The 27,178-nt window shown below is 36.2% G+C and overlaps 1 protein-coding gene across 1 annotated transcript in view; it reads right to left on the bottom strand.

The window, feature by feature from the left end:
* Window positions 1–27,178, bottom strand: part of LOC145288019 (stimulator of interferon genes protein-like) — a 53,354-nt gene that overhangs the window by 6,870 nt on the left and 19,306 nt on the right. Inside the window, exons 4-5 of the mRNA XM_080136020.1 lie at window positions 3,295–3,527; window positions 544–730 (exon numbers count right to left, since the gene is read on the bottom strand). Coding sequence (XP_079992146.1) covers window positions 544–730; window positions 3,295–3,527 — 420 coding nt within the window. The remainder of the gene's footprint in view (window positions 1–543; window positions 731–3,294; window positions 3,528–27,178) is intronic.

Genomic DNA, 27,178 nt, shown 5'->3' with positions numbered 1-27,178 from the left:
AACTGACTTCAAATCCTACTGCTGCCTTGCAGTTTTCCTTAAAAGGCTATGGAACCTCATCCAGAAAGAAAAGGCGTAGTAGCGGACACGATAGGGTGACTGTTTACCTCACTGAGATTACTTTCAGCCAGAAGCTGCGGCCTCCTCTGCTGCCAGTCGTCACGGTTCACTCCACTGGACATGAGCATTGGAGGTTCAGAGGGTGTCTATCTGATGCGCAACAGATACTGTACTTAAACTGCACAAGCAAGTTTGGAGCCAAGGTGGAAATTCCTATGGTGATGGAATGAGACTACGCCAACACCGAGGGATAAAGCACTGAGGCCCCAACTAGTCATCGTCAAGATTGACGGACTGCATGATGATGATTAACAACTGCCATTTTGTTTGGAACAAGATTTTTTTTTTCTGAAACAAAAAGAAAAAAAAAAGCTTTTAATCCAAAATTATAAGAATTTTTAGAAAACAAAAGCAACTATTCATATTAGGTAGAAGAGAGAGTGCTTTCTTAAAATTTATCCAAATTCAAAGTGAATTACTTACGACAAATGACCAAAGTACAACAATCATATGGTTTGCAATCTTTATGGTTTAAGATTTCTGATAATTTCTTTTTGAAAAGATGGATTTGCTTAATGAGAGCAGATTTTGTAAGTCCTGCAATTTGTCCACTTTCCATTTCAAACATGGTCTTCAGGGGGCTTGCATATTCACAAACAGAATAATATTCCTAAGGAAAAATAAAGAACATATCGCATTAAAAACATTCATTTAAAAAAATGAATTTTAATTTTTAAAACAACATACACACACACACACAAAAAAAAAATGAGATTTGTCTAGAAAGTAACAAGACTGACTGAGTACAAAAATAATTTATACTGATGTGGCAGTATATATTTTAAAAAGAGTCTGTCTTTGTGTAGCATGTAGAAACTTGATGTGGGAAGGTACAGAACAAGTACAGTATTTATATGCATCAACAACGTCTGACTGGTATGTTTGCCATCCATAAAAAGAGTTTGATGGACGACAACATAAGGCATTTTAGTACTCAAAGATCATTGAGTGATAAATATTAATATTGAAAATGGTGTTACTGAATAAAAGTCTACTATACTATTAAGGCCCAGTGGTAGATATATGGTTACATTTAATATGGAGATGGTCTTTTCTCATCATAATGCTGCAATAACCCATCTTTGTCTAGCATGTAAATCTTTGAAGTAAAAAAAAAAAAAAGTGCACATTGGAATGAGTCCATTTGTATGTATTGACTGACCATCATTAACCTGTTTTATCATCGATAAAAGACAGGCTTAATGGAAGATGGCAGAAGACATTTTAGCACTCAAAAGGCTAAGATCATTGATCGATAAAGATAGGTTATTGAAAACAATATTATCAGAGGAAAGTCTACTCTATGATAAAGATCTAGTGGCAAATTAAAATTTTTATGCAACATACCTAAACAAAAATATCTATAAATAAGGTCTATCTAGAAAGTATCAAAACTGACTGAGCACAAAAAAATATACGGATATAGAAGCTATAAGTCAAAACCTATAGTGGAAATAGTTTTGACTTAGCTTATCACTATCATAAAAGGCCTATCTTTGTCTAGTGTGTAGAAACCTAATGAGAGCAGGAGCAGAACAAGTACATACTGGAACTAGAGTATTTGCACGTATCAACAACGTATGACTGGCATGTCTTGCCATCCATAAAAGATGGGTTTAATGAAAGTCAAGAGAAGTCGTTTTAGCACTCAAAGGATTAAGATAATTGACTGATAAAGCTCAGTATTGCAAACAGTGTCATTTGAGATAGTTCACTACACAATTAAGGTCAAGTGGTAGATATATTGTAACATTTAATACAGTGTTGTCTGAAAATGTCTACATGATAAAGATCCAGTGAAAAACACTTTGTTGCATTGAATACAGTGTAACTGGAGAAAAGTCTACCACATGCCAAAGTTACGGTGAGGAGTATCTTCAGAGACCACCTTTCTTTCATCTTTATTTCTTTATCTAAAAGTCACTAATAATGTCAGCCTACACAGAACTGAGAGAAAGAAGATAACAAAATACCAAGGTCTTACAAACATGAAAAGAAACCTTAAGAATATTTCAATTATTCCAATAATCATAGGAGCTATCAGACTCATAAAAAAAGAATGTTAAAAACTACTGCGATAATGGTGAAGAAGCATACAAATAAGCGGTCACAGTTGGCATGCGCCTAATGAAGGGAACCAATTGTGTGCAAACCTGAAACTCTTCAGATACAAGAATAATGTGATTATGTAAATTTAGGCACTGTTGGAATAAAAGACATTTTTTTTGCTTGACTGATATCTTGATTTTTGGACACCATCTTGTTCATCGTGTATGGTTTTTATTGTTGGTTCAAGAAAAAAAGAAACAGACTGTTGCTGCTTATGTGAAGAGCGAACATCTTCATTGTTGAAAAAAAAAAAAAAAAAAAAAACGAACACAAAATAATCCAACTAGAGTGTTTGTGTTTTCTTTTTAACTGGAAATAATTTATGTGCTAGAAATAGGAATTGCCTAAATACATGTTTCAGTCATGTAAATTATAATCTTTCAACTACCTGGTAATATATGCAGGGAACCAAGTGAAAGAGATTCAAATGTGTGCATTTAAAGGGACGATTTGAATCCTAAGAAAAGGTCTCTTAAATAGCAGATTAATGTCGGGCATCTAGTTGGATGCTTCATCCTCAGCAAAAACAAACAGAAAAAAAGTAAAAATATGTACAATTTAATGAATGCACCTGCATTGATTCAACCTTCACTCCTAATCTGGGGTACCATGAGAGGTATATCCCTACAGACAGAAATCCAAGGAAAGCTAAATATTTCTATGGTATTTTAGTTCACCAGCTTCTAAAAGGTTGAAAGACAAATTGTTGACTTCCTTTTTTATCCCTGACAATAGATACCCAGTGAAAGGTTTTTTATTTTATCTTATTTTTTTTTTTTTTTTGCACAGCATTTTCAGTGATCAGGAGATCCTGTTTATTAAAAAAGACGATAGAAGGTGATAACCTACTACAAACATTAAATTAGCATATCTATATACGAATTTAATGTTCGTAGTATTTTATCACTTTCTATCCTTTATTATAAATAGGATCTCCCAATCGAATAATTTATAATCTGGAAACCATGACACACATACATATGTATTAATATATAAATGATTTTCTGATTTCTAAAAATTACAAAAAGAAAAATCAAATTAAAACCAATTATAGGTTTAACTTACCTTGTCACCTTTGCAAATCTTATAAATGGTGTTTTGATATTTGCGGTGCATATTGCCTGCCCGATGAATTTCACGTGTTGCAAAGGTCTCAACAAATTCTATGTTCTTGTCCACTTCGCTGAGAGAACTGTGGCAGCTCCCACTGATGGGGAGAAGGATGTAAATCCGCTTGGGAAAGTAACACTTCTTTGAAGAATTGCGGCTGATCCATTTATCAATTTGTACAGGAATTTCTGAAAATAAGACATAACTAAATAGAAGGAGTTTAATCACATCTTTGAAAACATTATTTTGTAAGGTTAATTTGAAATTTTAGAAAAACAAATAATGTGATAAAATATTTTATTTAATGATTAAAATTATTTTTTCTGGGACTTTTGGTATTAGACAACCTTTTAAAAGAATTTTTTTCTCTTTATTTTGCTGATGGCATTAATTTTTGAGCAGGCAGACCCTGATAGAGAGATAAAAGGATATGTCTGGTGTTATTAACGGTTGTTGGCAGTCTGAAACGATGTGTTTGAAAAAAGAAAAAAAAAATGATTGTAATCTCCTATATAATAAAATGACTGCAGAAATTCCCTTGGACCAAAGTATTGTAGGTTTACAACAATAGATACCACATATAAAATCAAGGTACTCTTGCAGAATTTTACTCTGATCCTCGGGAATTTTCCATCAATTATGGTTTGGACTCGACCAGCAGTCATCAGATTAAGCCGAGAAAAGTAACAGATGCAGACAAATTTCAAAGCAAACAAACCGGAAAAAAATAATACAATAAATAAAAAATAACAAGAATCTACTGTAAATTTACTGAATATATATATTTAAAAAAAAAAAGTTGCATTTTGTATTGTTTATTTACTTTTATTATTTTGTTTGCAATTTTTTTTATCAACAAAAGTTTGTTTTATTTTTCAAGAAAAGATGAATGTTTTTTTTACCTAATTGTTAGGTGAAAGTACAATTTTTTTTTCAAGGAAGCTTACATTTTTTTTTTTTAAAAAAGAAAATTCGCAGTAAACTTCTTTTTTTTCTTTTTTTTTTTTTTTTAAACAGAAGTTGTTTATCTTTATAAAAAAAGAAAAATGATTTTTATGAAAACCGTAGATGGTTAGGTGAAAGTACAGAAAAGTGTTTTTTTTCATAAAAATTTACAAATTATTTTTGTCAACAAATGTTAAAAAAAAAATATAAACAGAAAATTCCTCCCCTCCATACCCCCCCCAAATTACATTTTTATACAAAAAACAAAAAAAAAAAATGTCGATTTGGCGTTTCAACATTTGAACAATGCTCAGCTTAATTCAATGATTGCTGGTCAAGCCAGAGCCATAAATGACCACATACTGTCTTCACATCCCTCGGCTAACATCCACATATGTGGTGACTTCAACGTCCATAACGTGGAATGGCTGACCCATTCAAATAAGACAGATGATGAGGGGAGGTTTTGTCATGATTTTGCTATTGCTTATGATCTCACTCAGATTGTTCGCGAACCCACCCGTGTGCCCGATAAACCCGGTCAATATGCAAGCCTCTTAGAACTTTTTCTCTCAACTTCCCCTGAGCTATGTTCATATTCCGTTCATTCTCCTCTAGGATCCTCCGACCACTCCGTCGTATCAGTTAAGATAAAAACGAAATGTAAGAAGCCCCCAGACATACCCCTCCACCGTACTGTATACCGATACTCTATGGCTGACTGGGATAGCTTCCGTACATTCATATCTGATTTACCTCTGCACTCCATGTTTAAAAAGGATGTGTCCTCTATAGTATCAGATCTGACCGAATGGTTAATTGCAGGCATAGACCAATTCATATCATCTAAAAAATTCCAACAAAAACCTAACAGCCAGCCATGGTTCTCCCCAGAATGTGCTGCTGCTATCGCGCACAGAAATCACTTTTTCCATAGCTACCAACGTAATAGATGCACTGATACAAAAGCTGCTTTTAGGTCTGCCAGCAACCACTGTAAAAGAGTAATAAAAAATGCAAGAGAGCTATATGCCCAGTCTGTTAAATCCAAGGTAGCTGATCAGCGGCTTGGATCCCACCAGTTTTGGCAAATAACAAATAGGATCCTGAACAGAAGTGTGCGTTCTATCCAAACCATTATCAATGGACCAGAGGTCATCTCGTCAGCGTCAGACAAGGCCAAACTATTTGCAAAGAACTTTGCAGCTAATTCTACCCTATGCGACGAAGGCCATCAACTCCCCATATTTCCTCCTATATCACAGAACAAGCTAGGTAACATACAAATATCCGTGCATGAGGTCGCCAAGCTAATAAAGAACCTAGATTCCAGTAAAGCAACTGGCCCTGATGGCATCCCAATTATAGTGTTAAAAAAGCTTCAACCAGAACTTGCTCCCATACTTACGAAACTATTTAAGCGCTGCCTTAAGGAGAAGTGCTTTCCGACTCCCTGGAAGACCTCATCAGTTTGCCCTGTATATAAGAATTCAGGTGATAAGTCATCTCCCTCTCAATACAGACCTATAAGTCTCCTGTGTGTTATGAGTAAGTTGCTGGAATCCATATTAAATAGAGAAATAGTCAACCACCTCAGCAGGAATAACCTTCTTAGTGACACACAATATGGTTTCCGCTCTGAAAGATCTACCGCAGATGTGCTGACGGTTATATCCCACAGGATTAGTGAATCTCTTGACAAAGGCTTCCTTTCTAGGGCAATTGCTCTCGACATATCAAAGGCCTTCGACAAGGTATGGCATAAGGGTCTACTTCACAAGATTTCCAGCTACGGTATAACTGGAAATGTTTTCTCAATCATTAAATCATTTCTCTCCGATAGGCTCATAAGAGTAGTGGTAGATGGACAAAAATCGGAGGCCTGCAATATAAATGCTGGAGTCCCTCTGGGGTCAATCCTGGGCCCAACTCTCTTCCTGATCTACATCAATGACCTCCCTAAACACATACTTAAATCATTCATTGACATCTATGCTGATGACACGACCATCTACGGCAACACATCAAAGGCTGTAAATGACAAAGTTCTCTCTGATTCTCTCTCCTCTGATCTCGAGCGCGTGGTTCAGTGGGGGAAGATGTGGCTGGTTACCTTTAATGCATCCAAAACCAAACTCCTATCCTTGCATCATCAACGCTCTGATCCCCATCTGGCATCAATTGTGATGGATGGCTCTCGTCTGGGTGAGGCCCCGTGTTTTGACAAGCTTCTGGGTTTGACCTTTACTCCTGATCTGAAATGGAACACGTACATTAAGTCTGTTGCCAAGGTCGCTGGAAAGATGGTGGGATCCTTCTACCGCTCCAGAAAATATCTCACTACTGATGCAATTCTCTATCTATATAAAAGCCAAGTATGTCCAAGGATGGAATACTGTTGCCATATCTGGACAGGAGCTGCTAAAAACAGCCTATCCTGCCTTGACAGAGTACAAAATAGACTTCGTGGCTTAGTGGGGGATGCCCTTTTCTCTACCCTGCAACCTCTCTCCCACAGAAGAGACGTTGCGAGCCTGTCCTTGTTTTATCATTATTTCCATGGCAGATGCTCGTCTGAACTCTAATCTCTGGTCCCCCCTCGCCAATCTTTCACGAAAAACACCCGTCTAGCTGAATCCACTGTGAAAAATTTCCCCCACTCTATATCTGTGCCTAAATCAAAACGCAGATTTCATGAACAAAGCTTCTTTCTTAGAACTGCACGCCTGTGGAACTCTGTTCCGTCTGCCTGCTTCCCCCCGGACTACAACTTGGTTGTCTTCAAGTCCAATGTTAACAAATTCCTAATGAACCGCCCCCTTAAGTAAACATATCAGCAAATCACCTCACTAACGTAATGTACTTGCAATAACCCTTATCCCTGAGTGGCTTCCGAGCCTTGATAAGTGGGTATCACTGTGTAAAAAAAAAAAAAAAAAGGATCCAGGTCAAATTCTGCAAGAATTTGAAAATCAATATATTCAGTCTTATGTAGCTTTCGAACACCATTATAGACACATTCTGTCGTTAGAATAAAATGCTACATTACATTAGATGAGAAACATCACAATATCTTTTAGAGGACAGTTCCTATTTTTCGCTCTAAATATTTAGTCCTAACACTGCTATGGGATCAATTCTACATTTTTCACAGATAATGTGATTACACCAATTGTAACTAAGTCACAGGTACACAGACATAACATAATCTTTCCGATTTTCAATTCATAAATAATAACGGCTCACTCACCATATTTCGGCCATCTATATAAACAAAATGAGCCACAGCAATACGTGGCCAGGTACAGCTAGTTATTTAATAAAGTATTTGATAACATTTAGTTTTCTAAACTTTCAAGTAACATTAACATTTTGTATATATGCACGTTATTGCATGATATACTAAACAAAACATAAATCTGATTTATCTACATATATATGTAAGGCTTTGATCCGTTTACATGTTTGTTTACGGCTGTTGCATTTCATTTTTTTTTTTTTTTAACTCACATTCACCCCAACCAAGGCATATCGCCACTTGGATGTAAGGGGCTACTATTGGAGACCATGTTTAGCGAAGATAAATAAAATGTTGGTTCAAATGTAACAAACTTCTGCATATCAGTACAGTCAGGGAAGCAGGTAGCAGGAAGAGAATGCCTAAGGTTAGCTGTTCAAGGGAAGAAACTATTAGAGTAGAAAGCTTTCTGGCATTTAGGGACCTCAACAGTGAAGAGGTGTGATTTTGTTGCTAAACGGGTTTGTCGGAGATATATATGTTGAGGGAGCACAAGCGCAAAGAGTTCAGAGCACATTCTATATAAAATACTTGTAAAACAGGCACATGGATGCAACATTGCAGTGATAGGACAGGAGTTAGAGCTTAGTTGACAAAGTGGGACCTATTAAATTGGAGACTCTTCTTTGGACCCTATCTAAGAGACTAGAGGTAGATGTACCAGCCCAGATGTGGCCACAATACTCCATGCATGGGCAATTGGTAGCCTTGTGGAGGTATAGGATACTCTCAGGTGAGAGTAGTCTTCTAGCACAATAGAGGATACCTACTTTCTTTGAAGCAGCATTCGCAATGTTCTCAATGTATTGTTCTAGTTCATATTTCAGGAGTTTAAAGGAAGAATTCTCAGGTAGGGTGTTATTTGTCATGGTTATCAGTGGTTGAGAAGGCTTCTTGTAATTGTTAAAAGAGAGCAGCTTAGTCTTAAATGTTACATCCATTTATGGCCCCATTCCACTATGGTCTGGAGGGCATGTGGAAGATTTGCGAGGTTTGTCCCAAGGGTGCTCAGAGAAGATCAGTTCACAACTCCATCCTTGTCACAGACTATTTGATCAAGATGGGTATCAAGAAAGTTTCTTGCCCTTCCTATAGTCCAGACCTTGCTCCCTGTGACTTTTGGTTATTCCCTAAGCTCAATAAGGCTGTTATGAAACAATTGAGGAGATGAATGAGGCTGTCATGAGGGTCACTGACATGCTCACACAAAAGGACTTCCATGGAGCCTTCCAGAAATTGTTGAAATGATACAAGTGCATTGCAGCTGGAGGAGATCACTTTGAAGGGGACTAGAGTTTCATGTGTGTACCATTAATAAAAGTGCCCACATGAAAAAAGTCTGGAAACTTATTGGAGGCACTTTGTATACTATTAAACTAATTAGTAAATTACAGCAGATATTAGGAAATAAAGGAAAAAAAAATTTCCGAGTAAGTAAATTTCGTTCTGGAAAAAAAAATCTACATGATAGATAAATTCAAGGGCATTATCGTTCAGATAACATTGTGAAAGAAAAAAAAAAAAGTCAAATTAGAATCAAATATCAATTAATCAGATGCATCGCTACTTAGATTTTACTTTGAAAGTTTAACTTAGTTTTATATACTATATTCTAAAATGTTAAACGTTTAAAGGCTATGTTATATTAATAAAATAACTTCATTATTTTGACAATGAGAGGTAACGGTGGTTAAGTGGTTAACAACACGGACTGACGAACCAGGTGTTCCAAGTTTGAATCCACCTCTACAAAATCATGTTCACTTAAGTTTTTGCCAACCTTCATGTGATCGTTCCCGTAAACACCCGATGTCTTTCTAGAAAGAATTTCAATTAGAAAAATATTGGGAAAACCAATGCCAACAATATAATCTTCGAATGCATGCGATATGATGACTGCCAACATTCATTTGTTTGTGAGGACACTAATAAAAACAAAAAATAGTTTAAATTAGTTACCTAAGTACTGACCAGGTTCAAAATTGCTTAACCTTGGCGATCAAACAAGAAATAGTATTTTCAATGTGTTATGGCCATAACCTTATCCATGAATATAAATATATGAATATCTGCACCAAATGAAATTAACTTTAACTGACAAAAGCCACAATTTTAAATTTCCTATTTCCCTCTCAACTGATATTGATCCATTTTTATTAAATCAATAAATAAGATTCTAGGAATAAACAAAAATAGATAAAAGCAACAAAAGAAAAAATACAACGAAGCAAATGACAAAACAAATTCCTGTTTATTCTAGAAGTGATCAAATATGTTATGAAACCCAAATGAGCACTCAGCACAACATCCTCTTTTCTAGCAGAGGCATGGAAATATACATAGCAGATGTAATTACCCAGAATAAGCCACAGCTATGGGTGTTTATTATCTAGTTGAAAGATTCTAACAATCTCCAATGACAACCTTACCATGGTTTCTGACCAATTCACACTTGTGATCAGTATTTAATTTGAAAAAAAAAAAAAAAAAAAAAAAAGTCCCAAGTACAAGCTAATTAAAAACAAAACAAAACACAAAAACATCTTTATGGTGTACGTAACCGTCATTGAAGAAAGACGTCATATTCAAAAACAAAAATCCTAAAATGATCAAGTATTTTTTTTTTAACCAAGAAAATCGAATTTATGAGGAAATGAGTATGGTGTGTTTGAGCCTACCATCTTTAAAATTCATCACTGATTCCCCCCTTACAACCTCTCCAGAAATAGAGATCAAAATCAACCTTATAATGGCTACAATTAATAATAAATTGCTGGGGAAAAAATAAATAAAAGAAGATTTTCTGTATTAAAAGAAAAAACTACTTGATCAATTTACATGATTTTGAAAATACGAGGTCTTTTTTCCATGACGGTTACATACATCAAAGATTTTTTTCTCTATTTTTGTTTTTTTAATTAGATTGAACTCTGGACTTGCACCCAAAATAAAATATGATAACTACTCATATTTTTGTATCAAGCAAAATTTCCATCAGAATCATTCTCTAGTTGAAATGGAAAACAAATGAGAAAAGATAATAGATATAATACTGTAGGAGCACAAAGAACGGTCCTGAAGAACTTTGAAAAAAAAAATACTAGGAGAAATTAGAATCAAGGGGAAAACGGAGTCTTTACAGCAGACAGTAGAGCTGAAAACAATTGAAATCTTAGGGAAAACATTTGAAAGCAGAAACTAAGCCACATAAACTACAAACACTAACCATCACATATAAACTGAAACAGAAGTAAAACACAAAAAGATGGAAGGAATGCCACATGGAACCAAGAAAATTGAAGTTGCAAAATTGTAAATTAACTACGACCCCCCTCCCCAAATGTTGATGTTAGCATCGACTGGCATCCCACCAAACAGTCGTGAAAAGTCAAGGAAAATAGAAAGATTGAGAAGGGAGAGGCGACTTCCACTGGATGAGTGTGAGCAGGACTGGGATCTTGGGAAGCCTTATTGTTATCCAAATTCCAGTGAAGATCACTAGTCACTGCCAATGAGAAGTCAATGGTAATCGGCTGTTGCAATAACACAAACTGCACCATGGATTCTTGTGGACAGTTCTAGTACGAATTTTGGGAGTCTTAAACCTATTTTATTTCTAGTTGTAAATATCACTGTTTATTACTAATTATTATATATTACTGCTATTGTTTTACTTATTACTGTATATATTATCTATTATTTATAATTAACGGTTCCCATATCGTGTTAAATTGGTGTAGCAATTTTTACGTAATCTTGAAAAATAATTTTTTTTTTTTAATTTAAAAGCAGGAACATAGAAAAATAATTAAATTAAAAAATGGTAAAAATTATACAAACATCCATGATAGGCATATATAGATGCACGGCTGGGGAAAAAAAAAGAAAAAGAAAACCAGTACTCCCTTTAACTACCTGACGTCATTTCAGACAGCCTTTCAACTTTCCGACATTTTGGGCTTCCGTATAATACATGTGACATGACTTCGGTTTTGTTGTGCTTCTGCAAATGCAGAATCTCTCGCTTTGGAGGGTTAATTAAGCTATTTTTTTTGTACAAATAAGGTGGGTTTTTTTAAAAAATTTATTTAATTCAATATCTTAGGACTTGACTAATTATCTTTGAAATAGACCCAGAAAACTAATATTTATCTTTCAAAGGATTTATTTAATTTCAAAATTCAGCTGAATTTGTTAGCTTGCAGTGGTGCCATGAAAACATTTTTCATTATAACTTTTTTTTTTATTTTTCACGTGTGCAAATATTTTTTCCTTTTGAAAATTAATTTTAGTCTTTAATCTTTCAAATACAATCAATAAGTAGTTGGAAACCTACAAAAACATTATGATAAACCAACTTTCAAAACTATGTCCCCTTATTTTTTTTCTGCCATTTTTACACATACCTATGAAGATGATTTCAACATTTCTCTTAACAAGAAGCAGAGTTCTGTGAAAGGTCTTGGTCAGCATGAGCAAAATACTGTGCTATTCTCATCCTCTTTGATTCTAATTATATTTATTTAAAGCACAAAATAAGAAAACGTTCTGCTGATTATTTACTTCTGTCATGTCTGTAATGTGTGTGTGTGTGTGTGTGTGTGTGTGTGTGTGTGTGTGTGTGTGTGTGTGTGTGTACTAGCTCTAAGAATTGGCTAAAGAAATGTATAAAGATTCTTAAAAAAAAAAAAAAAAATTTTACTCATTAGAAAAAAATATTTTCCCGGTACACCATACAAAGATTTATCAAAAATGTTCATTTTGTTTTAGAAGCAAAACAGACTTCAGCTACGTTGTTGGATTTTTAAAAGTAATAAATATGGTTTTTCATATGTACTTTTATGTCTATTCGCTAGATAAAAATGTAAAAATACTTTTTTTCTGTAAAAGTTTTTCATGACGGAATAAAATTTGGTGCACTAGCGTACATTTTGACATACTTTCTGGCAGATTGAAATCTGGTGTACTAGCGTGCTGGCATCCCAAAAAATTACCCAACGATTAGTATGCAAAATAAAAAAAACAGTGTAGGGAGAGAATAGTTAATTAGTCCGTCCCATCTTAAAAAAAGATGTTCATATTTTTTTTCTCACAATTATATGCATTCGGTCGATTAATAGATAGAAAAACAAATTAGATACTACTACTACTACTGTTACATGATAAGGGCTGTCCCCTTTTCATGTAAGTATAAAAATGGAGAATTTAGTTTAAAATGAAAATGAAATAGCATAGGAGGAATTCGAACCTCGTAATCTAGGTTTAGAATAGATTGCGTGTGAGAATTTAAAAATGTAAAACAAACATTTGTTTAGAATATAGATAAATATTTCAAGGAAAGAATGTGAACTCTCAAGTTTGTTATGAAATTTTAAATTGAAAGAATGCAGCTTATAAGATAATGTTTTTAACATATTGGATAAATAGGTTACTGAGAAATAGGAAAAGTTTTGGACACGTATGTCCAGAACACGTCATGACGTCACAGAAAATAGAAAGTTCTAGGAATAGAGAAAAACTTTAGTTAGACAGTCAGTGAAGAAAATTCAGGGACAGTCAGACGTCTGGAAGCGAGACGTCACTTCAAGAAAAAAATGTGAAACTTTGAATTCTTGATGATGGAATCACGTGTGAAGAATAAACCATCAAGTGTTTTTTGTAAAGCTCGTCTTGTGTTTATGATTTTTATACAAAGGTAAAGTCCAATTGTATTATATATTTGTGTTATATGTCTTTACATACACGTCTCAGCATCATCATGTCCGAACTGTCTGAACACTATGTCCTCACTCAAAGAGCTTTCTTCTTCTTCCATTCAACACAATTAAGGAATGAACATTTTTAATATATAAGAATCTCTCCTAACATGAACAATCTCTCTAAGTCTTACAACAAACATCTATCACTTCTTTAAGAGTCTTCAACATCCCTCACTATAATAAGACTCTCTCTCAATGAAACCCATATATGTAACACTACTACTACTACTACTAATTATAATAATAATAGCAAATATATTAATCCCTTTAGCTAAATTACTTCCCCAAAATGGGATTGTACATTTTTAAGTGATTATGTGGCAAAAAGAAAAAACATGACAATGATTTTAAAATTTTGCGTAGGAAAACTATTTTGCACATAAAATTAACATAAAATGATACTCATTTCTGGCCCATTCTTGATTAATCGCTCAAAAATCGAGAATTAAACAAAATACTCGTACAGCATAACATTTTCAATCGATTGTTAACATTTATTTATGTGTTTCTACCAGCGTTTGTTTAATTTTCAATTTTGAGTGGTTATCAATGGTCCTCCTGTCAGGGTTATTGGGCAGTCATTTTTTTTAATTCTAACTCAAAGGGAAGACACTAAGTTTGTTTTAAACCAAAAAAAAAAAAAAAAACACAATTTGCACTGGTTTCATTTTTATTGTCAAAAATAAAATAAATTAAAAGAATCAGTTTGGAATCAGAAATTAGGCTATAATTTTTACGATTCTGATATCTCAAAAAGTTCTGATTTTTCCTATTTCTGATTCCAATAAATTGTCCCAACACTAATATATATATATTTTGAACCGTCAAGCCCTTTGGCTGGTTCTTGCAAGGTTTGGATGCCCAGAGAGGTACATTCGGGTACTGAGACTGCTACATGACAATATGTCAGCTACAGTCCTCAGTAGTAGTGGAGATGAAACAGAGCCCTTCAGGGTTGACACGGGAGTGAAACAGGGATGTGTCATTGTCCCAACCCTGTTCTCCATCTTCATTACCGCTATCCTCCATCTCATGGACAAGCATCTTCCCCGTGGAGTTCGGATTATGTACAGAACTGACGGGCGACTTTTTAACATCAACAGATTTAGGGCCAAAGGTCGAACGAACACCATATCCGTTATGGAGCTACAGTATGCAGACGATAATGCCCTTGTAGCCTCTCAGGAGAGAACCTACAGTGTACACTGGTTGCCTTCACGAGGGCGTACAAACAGCTAGGACTAACAATTAATATAAAAAAAACTCAAATCCTCCATCAATCACCACCAAACAGTACTCCAGTCTCACTCCCAAACATCTCCATCGACAATGCTAGACTGGAAAATGTGGACCACTTCCCATACCTAGGCAGCATCCTATCATCAAAAGCCAACATAGATGATGAAATACAACACCGTCTCAGCTGTGCCAGTGGGGCTTTCTCAAGGCTAAGGAAGAGAGTATTTGAGAACCATGACCTTCTGGCAAAGACCAAAATCATGGTATACACAGCTGTCTTGCTGCCTACTCTTCTCTATGGATCGGAGACCTGGACCACATACAGGAGGCACGTAAAAACCCTGGAGATGTACCACCAAAGATGCCTCCGAAAAATCCTCAGAATCATTTGGAAGGACCGACGCACCAACACCAGCGTCCTGAGTGAGGCTGACATTCCTACTATCACTGCTACTGTTGCTCAATGCCAGCTCAGATCGACTGGTCATGTTGTCCGAATGCCGGATCTCCGCCTCCCAAAACAGATTTTCTACTCTCAGCTTGTTGAGGGAAAGCGTGCCCAGAGTGGCCAAAAGATGAGGTATAAGGACAACATCAAAGTAAATCTAAAGCGGTTTCACATGGACCTTGAGACATGGGAGAACGTGGCTGGGAGCAGGTTGGCATGGAGGAGCGCTGTCCACGAAGGTGCTGCGCTTTATAGCAGTGACCTAAATCAAGCTGCTGAGGATAAACCTAAGCACAGAAAGGACAGATTATCAACCAGACACACCCAACCCCACCCAACCACCATTACCTTTATCTGCCCAAATTGCACAAGAAAAATTGGGTCTAGGATTGGGCTCTATGCTCACCTGAGGACCCACAGAAGCCACAACGGAGGACAGTCTTTCTCGGACACGAGTGACCGCCGATGATGATATATATTTTCACACTGCCATGAAAATTCTATACCAAAAGATAATTTTTTAATATTCGTTATATCTTATGAAATATTCAAAGTTAACTGTTATTCTGTAATGTTAAGTGTGAAGAAAATTCTTATTTCTCTTTTTGTATTTATTATTAAACTAGCAGGGGGTGCCAAGCTTAGTTTAGAGCTGCGTGTTGAGTAAAAAAAGTGGTATTAGGCAGGGAGGCTCGAACCCATACCGTGAAGGAGGAAAAGAATGTGAAAAAAAGGAGTTGGCAATTAACTTTTGACCAGGTGGAGGATATTGACACAAGGAGGAAATTAAAAAAAATTTTAAAACAAAGATAGAGAAAGAGAGAGAGAGGTCGGATTGAACTAAAAACCATAGGGTAATTAATCTTCCTTGCTAACCATTAGGCCAAAGAGGATAGTGAATTGAATGAGTTTGTAATTAACTTAAGAACCATAGGAGTCGTCACGCATGCGCAGAAAGGAACGTTGCTTTTAAATCTGGCTGGAGGCCAGTTAAGCTTCCCGTCATTTTATTTATTTGTTTCACCACGAGTGCAAATTAGACACAAGGTCGTATTTAATGTTGGGGAAAACCAGCTCCCTTCAAAAAGTGGGAACTCTGGCAATATCCAAATAAATAGTAATTGTCTCAATATGAAGGGTTTTCCTATATTGACCAAGGACTTTTTTTTTTTTTTTTTACAAGGTGATCACCACTTATCAAGGCCCGGAAGCCACTCAGGGATAAGGGTTATTGCATGTACAGTACATTAGTGTGGGGATTTAATAAAAATGTCTGCTTAAGGGGGCGGTTCATCAGGAATTTGTTTATGTTGGACTTGAAGACATCCAGGTTGTAGTCAGGTGGGAAGCAGGCAGACGGAACAGAGTTCCACAGTCGTGCAGTTCTAAGAAAGAAGCTTTGTGCATGGAATCTACATTTTGATTTAGGCACAGATAAAGAATGGGGAAATTTTTTGACAGTGGTTTCAGCTAGACGGGTGTTTTTCGTAAAAAATTTGCGAGGGGGGGGGACTAGAGATTGGAGATCAGACGAGCACCTGCCATGGAAATAACGATAAAACAAGGATAGGCTCGCAACGTCTCTTCTGTGGGAGAGAGGCTGCAGGGAAGAGAAAAGGGCATCCCTCACTAAGCCACAAAGTCTATTTTGTACTCTGTCAAGGCAGGATAGACTATTTTTTAGCAGCTCCTGCCCAGATATGGCAGCAGTATTCCATCCTTGGACGTACTTGGCTTTTATATAGATAGAGAATTGCATTAGTAGTGAGATATCTTCTGGAGCGGTAGAAGGATCCCACCATCTTTCCAGCGGCCTTGGCAACAGACTTGATGTATGTGTTCCATTTCAGATCAGGAGTAAAGGTCAAACTCAGAAGCTTGTCAAAACATGGGGCCTCTCCCAGACGAGAGCCATCCATCACAATTGATGCCAGATGGAGATCAGAGCGTTGATGATGTAAGGATAGGAGTTTGGTTTTAGATGCATTAAAAAGGTAACCAGCCATGTTTTCCCCCACTGAACCATGCGCTCAAGATCAGAGGAGAGAGAATCAGAGAGAACTTTGTCATTTACAGCCTTTGATGTGTTGCCGTAGATGGTCGTGTCATCAGCATAGATGTCAACGAATGATTTAAGTATGTGTCTAGGGAGATCATTGATGTAGATCAGGAAGAGAGTTGGGCCCAGGATTGACCCCAGAGGGACTCCAGCATTAATACTGCAGGTCTCCGATTTTTGTCCATCTACCACTACTCTTATGAGCCTATCGGAGAGAAATGATTTAATGATTGAGAAAACGTTTCCAGTTATACCGTAGCTAGAAATCTTGTGAAGTAGACCCTTATGCCATACCTCGTCGAAGGCTTTTGATATGAAGCCTTTGTCAAGAGATTCACTAATCCTGTGAGATATAACCGTCAGCACATCTGCGGTAGATCTTTCAGAGCGGAAACCATATTGTGTGTCACTAAGAAGGTTATTTTTGCTGAGGTGGTTGACTATTTCTCTATTTAATATGGATTCCAGCAACTTACTCATAACACACAAGAGACTTATTGGTCTGTACTGAGAGGGAGATGACTTATCACCTGAATTCTTAAATACAGGGCAAACTGATGAGGTCTTCCAGGGAGTCGGAAAGCACTTCTCCTTAAGGCAGCGCTTAAACAGTTTCGTAAGTATGGGAGCAAGTTCTGGTTGAAGCTTTTTTAACATTATAATTGAGATGCCGTCAGGGCTAGTTGCTTTACTGAAATCAAGGTTCTTGATTAGCTTGGCGACCTCATGCACGGATATTTGTATGTTACCTAGCGTGTTCTGTGTTATAGGAGGAAATATGGGGAGTTGATGGCCTTTGTCGCATAGGGTAGAATTAGCTGCAAAGTTCTTGGCAAATAGTTTGGCCTTGTCTGATGCTGACGAGATGACCTCTGGTCCATTGATAATGGTTGGGATAGAACGCACATTTCTGTTCAGGATCCTATTTGTTATTTGCCAAAATTGGTGGGAACCAAGCCGCTGATCAGCTACTTTGTATTTAACGGACTGAGCATATAGCTCTCTTGCATTTTTTATTACTCTTTTACAGTGGTTGCTGGTGTTCCTGAAAGCAGCTTCAGTCTCAGTGCATCTATTACGTTGGTAGCTATGGAAAAAGTGATTTCTGTGCTCGATGGCAGCAGCACATTCTGGGGAGAACCATGGCTGGCTGTTAGGTTTTTGTTGGAATTTTTTAGATGATATGAATTGGTCTATGCCTGCAATTAACCATTCGGTCAGATCTGATACTATAGAGGACACATCCTTTTTAAACATGGAATGCAGAGGTAGATCAGATATGAATGTACGGAAGCTATCCCAGTCAGCCATGGAGTATCGGTATACAGTACGGTGGAGGGGTACGTCTGAGGACTTATTACTTTTCATTTTTATCTTAACTGATACGACAGAGTGGTCGGAGGATCCTAAAGGAGAATGAACGGAACATGAACATAGCTCAGGGGAAGTGGAGAGAAAAAGGTCTAGAAGACTTGCATACTGACCTGTAGTATCGGGCACATGGGTGGGCTTGCGAACAATCTGAGTGAGGTCATAAGCAATGGCAAAATCATGACAGAACCTCCCCTCATCGTCTGTCTTATTTGAGTGGATCAGCCATTCCATGTTATGGACATTGACGTCACCACAGATGTGAATGTTAGCCGAGGGATGTGCAGACAGGATGTGGTCTATTTTCTCAGATATACTCTTAAAGATAGTAACTCCGCTGTTATGGAGCCGATAGAGGGCAAATATAAATGCATTGCAAGTGCAACCCGGAAGCACATATAAGGTAAATTAGGATCTTCTCTAGAGATATCCCTGCCACATAGGAAGCCATCTTTAATGTAGGCACATATTCCATGCCGGTCTTGGGGGATTAGATTTAGATGTTAGACTAATTACAAAACAGATAATACCCGGGTGAACCCGATCAAAAAAAGATGGAGACGATGTCTGTTTGCGAATCTGAGATATTATAATCTACGAAGTATAAAAAAAACTTCTCCTGGCACAAAAATCCGACTCAAAAAGCCTTGCGTGGACATACACAAGTGCTCACACCTATTTTGCCTTTTATATATTAGAAGACTAGTGGGGGTGCTCGGCATTGCCTGGGTGTTTAGAGGTGTGTGTTGAGAAAAATAAAAAAGTGGTAGTAGAAAGACAGGCCCGAAACTGTATGGTGAAGGCGGAAAAAAACATGAGAAAAAAAAAGTGACGTCTTTGCTGTTGTGCCCATCGCCAAGCTGGTAGTGAGAAAGGTTTAAATTAAGGATAGTAAATCGAAAAGGGAGGATGACTTTCGAAAATATAGGCAAAAAAAGCAACCCCTCCCTGTAGAAAAGTGCTCAGTAGAGGGTGAAGAAATTAGTTTTCAGCCAATTTTTCGATATTTGTCTTCCGAAGGGTCGAGCTTCAAAACAATACCAGTCTTGTGAAAATCCGTCGCCTTTGTCGAAAGTTTTAGGCAGACATACAAATATAAATTTAAACAGACAGGTGAGATTTATATTATAGATAAATAGCAAGAAGACCTGTAGTTGCAAGGGATTGTGTGAGGATCAGAGAATGTTCTTTACTTTCAATACTTTATATTGTCATCGAACTCCATAAAATCACTTATTTTTCAATCAAATCACTTGATTGCCTGCTCTAATCAAGAACCTACTCGAGTGCACCAGAAGGAAGCTCACATGCCTCCCCACAGTGATGTAGTCTACAATACATTGTAGTTTATATTGCACTGTAGAAAACCTGCTGATTTTATGAAATTATTTTTATATAATGGTTTGAATTATAGTTTAAAATGCAAAACTATTATGGTCAAATTGTGCTCTAAGCTGAAACATTCATTGCGACCCCCCCCATCTTATCAAAGAACCTATAGTTGATTTCATATGCCGGGTCCTTATGCTTGAGCAGGGAAAAACTTCTCAAATACACTTGTAATGTTAGGCTGCATAAAAGTGTTAACTTTGATTAAAATCAGACTGTTCCTTTTTTAATTTGATTTTCAATACTTATCGGATGTGTTTCAATACAAAATCTATCTAAGAACACTCCCAAGCAATAAAGTACATTTGTGTGAAAAAACCCCCAAAAAAACAAAAAAAACAACAGTCCAGTCATTTTGGAGTCTATAGGGGGAAAACAAGCAAACAAACACATACAGAATGCTTTTTTTATATGTAAGTAGAGATAATATCATTACGAATATTATCATTAAGATAATTACTATTATTTGAATTCCATTGGTTATTATCAGTAATATTCTTATTAGTATGAATATTATTTGTATAAATATTATCAAGTTTGTGTAAAAGTTTTTATCGGTTTAAAGAAGGGCCGTTTTAAACTAGTGTAATTTATTTTATTCATATTGTTATTGCATAATAATATCATTTATGATTAATTTAGAACCTTTTCTCTCAGATTATTAAATATCATTCATATTTTTCTGCAATATTCTCACCTATGTTGATCCAAAAAACGACCTTCTTCAGTCAATAGAAAGTCATACAGCACTACTAACCAAGATCTCCTTGGCGAATTTCATTGGGGAACCTTACTCTATCCTCCATATTTTCCTGGCCTAGCTCTTAGATTATCATTTAGTTTGAGAATTACAAAATTAGTTAGATAGCCTTATATTAATATCATGAAAGAAGATTGAATAGGAGTTTGATTTGTATTTCACGTTAAAATTTAAATTTTACAAGTGAGACATTTAGAAGCTTGTTGACAAATGGAATCAAATTATGGAGAGCAAATGTCATTGATATGTGATATGTGTAAATATTTTCAAAATTAAATTTTAAAATCGACAAAAATTTTTGCTTCGATCTGATATTATTAGTAGTATTATTATTATAATAAACAAAACTTAATGCAGTTGAAAAAAAAATGATGACTGAATGAATTTGAATCTCTGGAAACTGATAAAATGGAGGGTAATTGTTATCATTATTACTATTCCCATTAATAATATTTTATAATTATTATCATCACTACTGTTATTTTCACTATTATTATTAGTAGTAGTAGTATTTTTATAATAATAATTATAGACAAATTAAAAGTTAAATTCTTCACTAGTTTGGAGACGGAATGCGTTGTTGTGATAAGTGATTTTTTTCTCTACTAATTCGCACTTTTTATTTTAAGATTCAAATATTAATAACTACATTTTATTTCAGTATTTAATTTATGTATTTCTGTTGTATTAAATGCTAGCTTCTTTTTTTTTTTTTTTTTTTTTTTTCTCGTCCATAAATGTTTATCTACCAAGTTGATCTTAAATATTGTATAATCAATCCATTATATTATCATTTTCAGTCCCCCACCCCTAATTTCTGGCTCCCATCTTATCTCGCAATTACTTATAACGTCACCAACTAACTTCGGAAGAACCCCCCCCCCCCATCCGATTTTGTTTTATATCATAAGTTGCTTAAAACGTGATTAGTTAAAGTTCAGAATAAAATCACGCTTTCTCTTAACGGTTAATTTAAAAAAAAAAAAAAAAAAAAAATCTTCTGAACGCTATTAAAAGTTAAATTCTTCACTAGTTTGGAGACGGAATGCGTTGTTGTGATAAGTGATTTTTTTCTCTACTAATTCGCACTTTTTATTTTAAGATTCAAATATTAATAACTACATTTTATTTCAGTATTTAATTTATGTATTTCTGTTGTATTAAATGCTAGCTTCTTTTTTTTTTTTTTTTTTTTTTTTTTTTCTCTCGTCCATAAATGTTTATTTATCTACCGAGATGATTGCAAACATAGATTACCTAATTGTACTCATTTTTAGTTCGTGGGAGGGGAATCTATCACCATACTTTCCCTTAAACAGGTCCGTTGGACTTTTATTAAGTACAATACTTAATAGTTATTTTTTATTTTTTATTTATTTATTTATTTATTTTTTTTTTTTTTTTAATGGAGAGTAGAAAACGCATTGTGGATGCGTTATCGGCAGCTCCTATTACTCTCGCTTCTTCTTATTTGTCCCTCAGTCCTCATTTTTTTTAAATGAGTGATTTTTCTGACAAAGGGAGAAGAAAAAGCTGTTTTCTAGGTTGGCAGTATTTTTGCGCGAACAGTTGGCAGAGTTGGTGGAAATTTTCTGTTTCTATGTCTATCCTTGTAGCCATGTCACTAGTAAGGGTGCTGGAGGTAAACGTTTTGTCTGGGCTGACGTTATCCGCCTGATAGTCAGGGACCCGAACCTTGGATTAACCACTAAGGAGGCTGTCCTATCAGCAGGTGCAAAGTACTGGGGCTGCTGTATTGCCATTTGGTGAATGGAATCTGGACCATGCAGTAGCTTCTGGTGGGGCCTCTCGATGCCATACTAGTGGGTAATTGTTACGGCTTTACCTTATCATGTGGTACAAAAAAAAAAAAAAATTCTTCGTTTCTTTTTCTCTCTTAGTTTCCCCTCTCTGTCCTGCTCTAAGTAAATCTGTCGACCTAGTCCACAAATTCCAAAATTTCATCATGACAAGTTTCAAGAAAAAATACACGATTAAACCCGGTTCTCCAACTTCCAACGTAGACCCCTACTACCATGTCTCCTTCTCCAACATCAGGGGTCTACGTTCTAACCTTCCAGAGGTTGAAACCCAATTACAGGAGACTAAACCAGACCTTTTATTTTTAAGTGAAACTGGCATTGGACAGGCTATTTCCCTAGATGAGTTTGCAATTACAGGATACTCTAACTTAACTTCTAAATCTGACCCCCAAGATCGCCATGGGCATGGAATATGTGCCTATATTAAAGATAGCTTTCCATGTGGGAGGGACATCTCCAGGGAAGATCCTAACTTACCCTATATGTGCTTCCGGGTTGCTTTAGCTCACACTACTGCATTTATATTTACTCTCTATCGCCCCCACAACAGCGGAGTTACTATCTTTCAAAGCATATCTGAGAAAATTGACCAAGTCCTTTCTACTTATCCTTCAGCTAACATTCACGTATGTGGAGACTTCAATGTTCACAACGTCGAATGGTTGACCCACTCAAACAAGACCGATGATGAGGGGAGGTTCTGTCATGATTTCTCCATTGCCTATGACCTCACTCAGATTGTTCAGGAACCTACCCGTGTGCCCGATAATGACGGCCAGTATGCGAGCCTACTAGACCTTTTTCTCACAACTTGCCCTGAACTATGTTCAGTTTCTGTTCTGTCGCCTCTTGGATCTTCCGACCACTCTGTTGTATCAATTAAGATAAAAATGAAATGTAATAAGTCCCCAGACGTACCACTTCATCGTACAGTATATCGATACACTAAGGCTGACTGGGATAGCTTCCGTACATTTATATCTGATCTACCTCTGCATTCCATGTTTAAAAAGGATGTGTCCTCTATAGTATTAGACCTAACTGAATGGTTAATTGTAGGTATTGACCATTTCATACCCTCTAAAAAGTTTCAGCAAAAACCTAACAGCCAGCCATGGTTCTCTCCAGAATGTGCTGCTGCCATTGCGCACAGAAATCACTTTTTCCACTGCTTCAAACGTAATAGATGTATGGAAACTAAAGCCGTTTTCAGGACTGCCAGCAACCATTGTAAGAAAGTAATAAGGAACGCAAGAGAGTTGTATGCTCAATCTGTTAAGTCCAAAGTAGCTGAGCAGCGGCTTGGTTCCCACCAGTTTTGGCAAATAGCAAACAGAATCCTGAACAGAAGCGTGTGCTCCATCCCAACTATTATCAATGGACCTGAGGTAATCTCGTCAGCATCAGACAAAGCCAAACTCTTTGTCAAGAACTTTGCAGCTAATTCTACCCTTTGCGACCAAGACCGCCAACCCCCAATATTTCCTCCTGTATCAGAAAACACGCTATGTGATATACGTATATCTGTACGTGATGTTGCCAAGCTAATCAAAAACCTTGATTCGAGTAAAGCAACTGGCCCTGATGGTATTCCAATTATAGTACTCAAAAAACTTCAACCTGAACTAGCGCCCATACTTACAAAACTGTTTAAACGTTGTCTTAAGGAGAATAGTTTCCCATCTCCCTGGAAAATCTCATCAGTATGCCCTGTATTTAAGAATTCAGGTGATCGCTCATCCCCCTCTCAGTACAGGCCAATAAGTCTCCTGTGCGTCATGAGTAAGTTGCTAGAATCTGTGTTAAATACAGAAGTAATCAAACATCTCAACAAAAATAACCTTCTTAGTGACACTCAATATGGTTTCCGTTCTGCTAGATCTACAGCAGATGTCCTTACAGTTATATCGCATAGGATTAGCAAATCTCTCGACGGTGGCAATCTTTCTAGGGCAATTGCTCTTGACATATCTAAAGCCTTTGATAGGGTATGGCATAAAGGTTTACTTCATAAGATCGCTAGCTATGGTATAGCTGGAAAAGTCTTCTCAATTATTAAATCATTTCTTTCTGATAGGTTCATAAGAGTAGTAGTTGAGGGGCAAAAATCAGAAGCTCACAGTATTAATGCCGGTGTCCCTCAGGGATCCATCCTGGGCCCAACTCTTTTCCTGATCTACATTAATGATCTTCCAAATCATATCCTTACATCATTTGTAGACATTTATGCTGACGACACTACCATTTATGGTACCACATCTAAGACAGTAAACGACCAAGTACTCTCCAATTCTCTCTCCTCTGATCTTGAGCATGTAGTACAATGGGGAAAGGAGTGGCTGGTTACTTTTAATGCATCTAAAACCAAGCTTCTCTCTTTACATCATCAACATTTTAATCCACATTTGTCATCAATTGAAATGAATGGCTCTCGTCTTCAGGAGGCCTCAAGTTTTGACAAGCTTCTGGGCTTGACCATTACTCCTGATCTTAAATGGAACACGTATATCAAATCTGTTGCCAAGGCCGCTGGAAAAATGGTGGGATCTTTCTATCGATCCAGTAGATATCTCACTGCTGATGCTATTCTCTATCTATATAAGAGCCAGGTACGTCCAAGGATGGAATACTGTTGCCACATCTGAGCAGGAGCTGCTAGAAAGGACTTGTCCTGCCTTGATAGAGTTCAAAATAGACTTCGTAGCCTCGTAGGAGATGTCCTTTTCTCCTCCTTACAACCTTTATCTCACAGAAGAGATGTTGCGAGTTTGTCTCTGATGTATCGTTATTTTCATGGAAAGTGTTCAACTGAGCTTCAATCTATGGTCCCCCCTCGCCAAACTTTCACAAGAAACACTCGTCTAGCTGTAAACACTATCAATAATTTCCCCCACTCTTTATCTGTGCCTAAACCTAAACATAGATTCCATGAACAAAGCTTCTTTCTTAGAACTGCACGCCTGTGGAATTGTCTTCCGTTTTCCTGCTTTCCGGCTGACTACAATATGGTTGTGTTCAAGTCTAAGGTAAATAAGTTCTTGATGAGCCGTTCCATATAAGTTATTAAATTTACCAAATTTTCATTACTAATGATTACTATATTGACCAACTTCTACTGTACACTCTTTAACCCTTATCCTTGAGTGGCCTCTGGGCCTTGATAATGTGGTGATGCCTTTGTAAAAAAAAAAAAAAAAAAAAAAAAAAAAAGACAACTTTCGGGTTTGTATTACTGTACACATAGATTCGAAAAAGTTGTCAAAAAACAAATATAGAACAAATAAATGTTATCAAAGGCAAGATAAGTTACTTTTCTACCTAACTGGATATAATTCACGTGTTTTTATTCAGTGTAACATGTTTATTCAGCTCGAAAAACATGCAATGTTTACCGATGTATTGGAAAATTCAAAATGGCAGCCGACTGTCTCTCGGAGAGGGTACGTTTGGGAAAAGGTATTATAAATAATAAACTAGACAAAATACTGTTAGAAATTCGCTCAATATATGTTTACCGTGACATAAGTTGACATGTATTCGGTTGTTTTCTAACAGTATTTTGTCTAGTTTATTATTTATAATACCTTTTCCCAAACGTACCCTCTCCGAGAGACAGTCGGCTGCCATTTTGAATTTTCCAATACATCGGTAAACATTGCATGTTTTTCGAGCTGAATACACATGTTACACTGAATAAAAACACGTGAATTATATCCAGTTAGGTAGAAAAGTAACTTATCTTGCCTTTGATAACATTTATTTGTTCTATATTTGTTTTTTGACAACTTTTTCGAATCTATGTGTACAGTAATACAAACCCCAACTTTCAATCGTTCTGAAGATTGAAGAAATTATTATCAGTGTTAGTATAAGTATTATCAATAATAATATGATTAGTACCATTATTATCATAAGATAATAAAAATATGTATTTATGAAGTTTAGGTTATGACAACAAACAGACAGAGTTGGCAAGTGCCATTAATTATAGTATTTGTATAGTGTAAAGCAAATAAGAGTTATAACCTTTGACCTTTAAAAAGAAGAGTACTCTCCCTTCCTGTATCATACAGTTTTATCAGCAAAGTTTTTATTATTATTACATTTCAAAATGGTGGAATCATTCTACCACTACAGAAAGTATCTTACTCTCGATGCAATCCTCTACCTGCACAAAAGCCAAATATGTCATAAGATGGAGTACTATCACCAAATCTGGGAGAGGAGCTGTTAAGAGTACCCTTTTTGGCTTTGACAAAGTACAAAACCGTCTTCAAAATCTAGTGAGTGAGGACCTTTTTGCCCCTCTACTTCTTTTTTTCTCACAGAAGAGATAAAAAAAAAAATATATATATATAAGTGAAATTGTGTGTGTGTACATTTCCCTACCAAACTACTCTGTCAATTTTCAGTCTACAGACTCGAGATTTGATAAAAGGAGTATTGAGATTTGGGAAAATCTTTTAAATCAGTTTTCGGCCAGAAATTTAAATGTTAAGGGGTCAAAATTCAATGATTTGACCTTTGAAAATTCTACCCAACTTCTCCAATTTTTTGGTCTAAACACTTGAAATTTTAGATGTAGGTTATTTGGACATGGATCAAACTTTTTAATTTGATTTGAACCTAAAACAATGTAGGGGTCAAAATTGGGGTCAAAGTTAAAAAATTTGACCTCCGCAGTCTCTACCAAATTACTCAGCCAATTTTTGGTCTAAACATTTGAAATTTTACATATTCAGACATAG

The sequence above is a fragment of the Euprymna scolopes genome, chromosome 11 (assembly GCF_053919585.1).
Source record: "Euprymna scolopes isolate OS-2025 chromosome 11, ASM5391958v1, whole genome shotgun sequence".
Lineage (NCBI taxonomy): Eukaryota > Metazoa > Mollusca > Cephalopoda > Sepiida > Sepiolidae > Euprymna > Euprymna scolopes.
The sequence above is the reverse complement of the archived record's forward strand: the minus strand, read 5'-3'. Positions and strand labels throughout refer to the sequence as shown.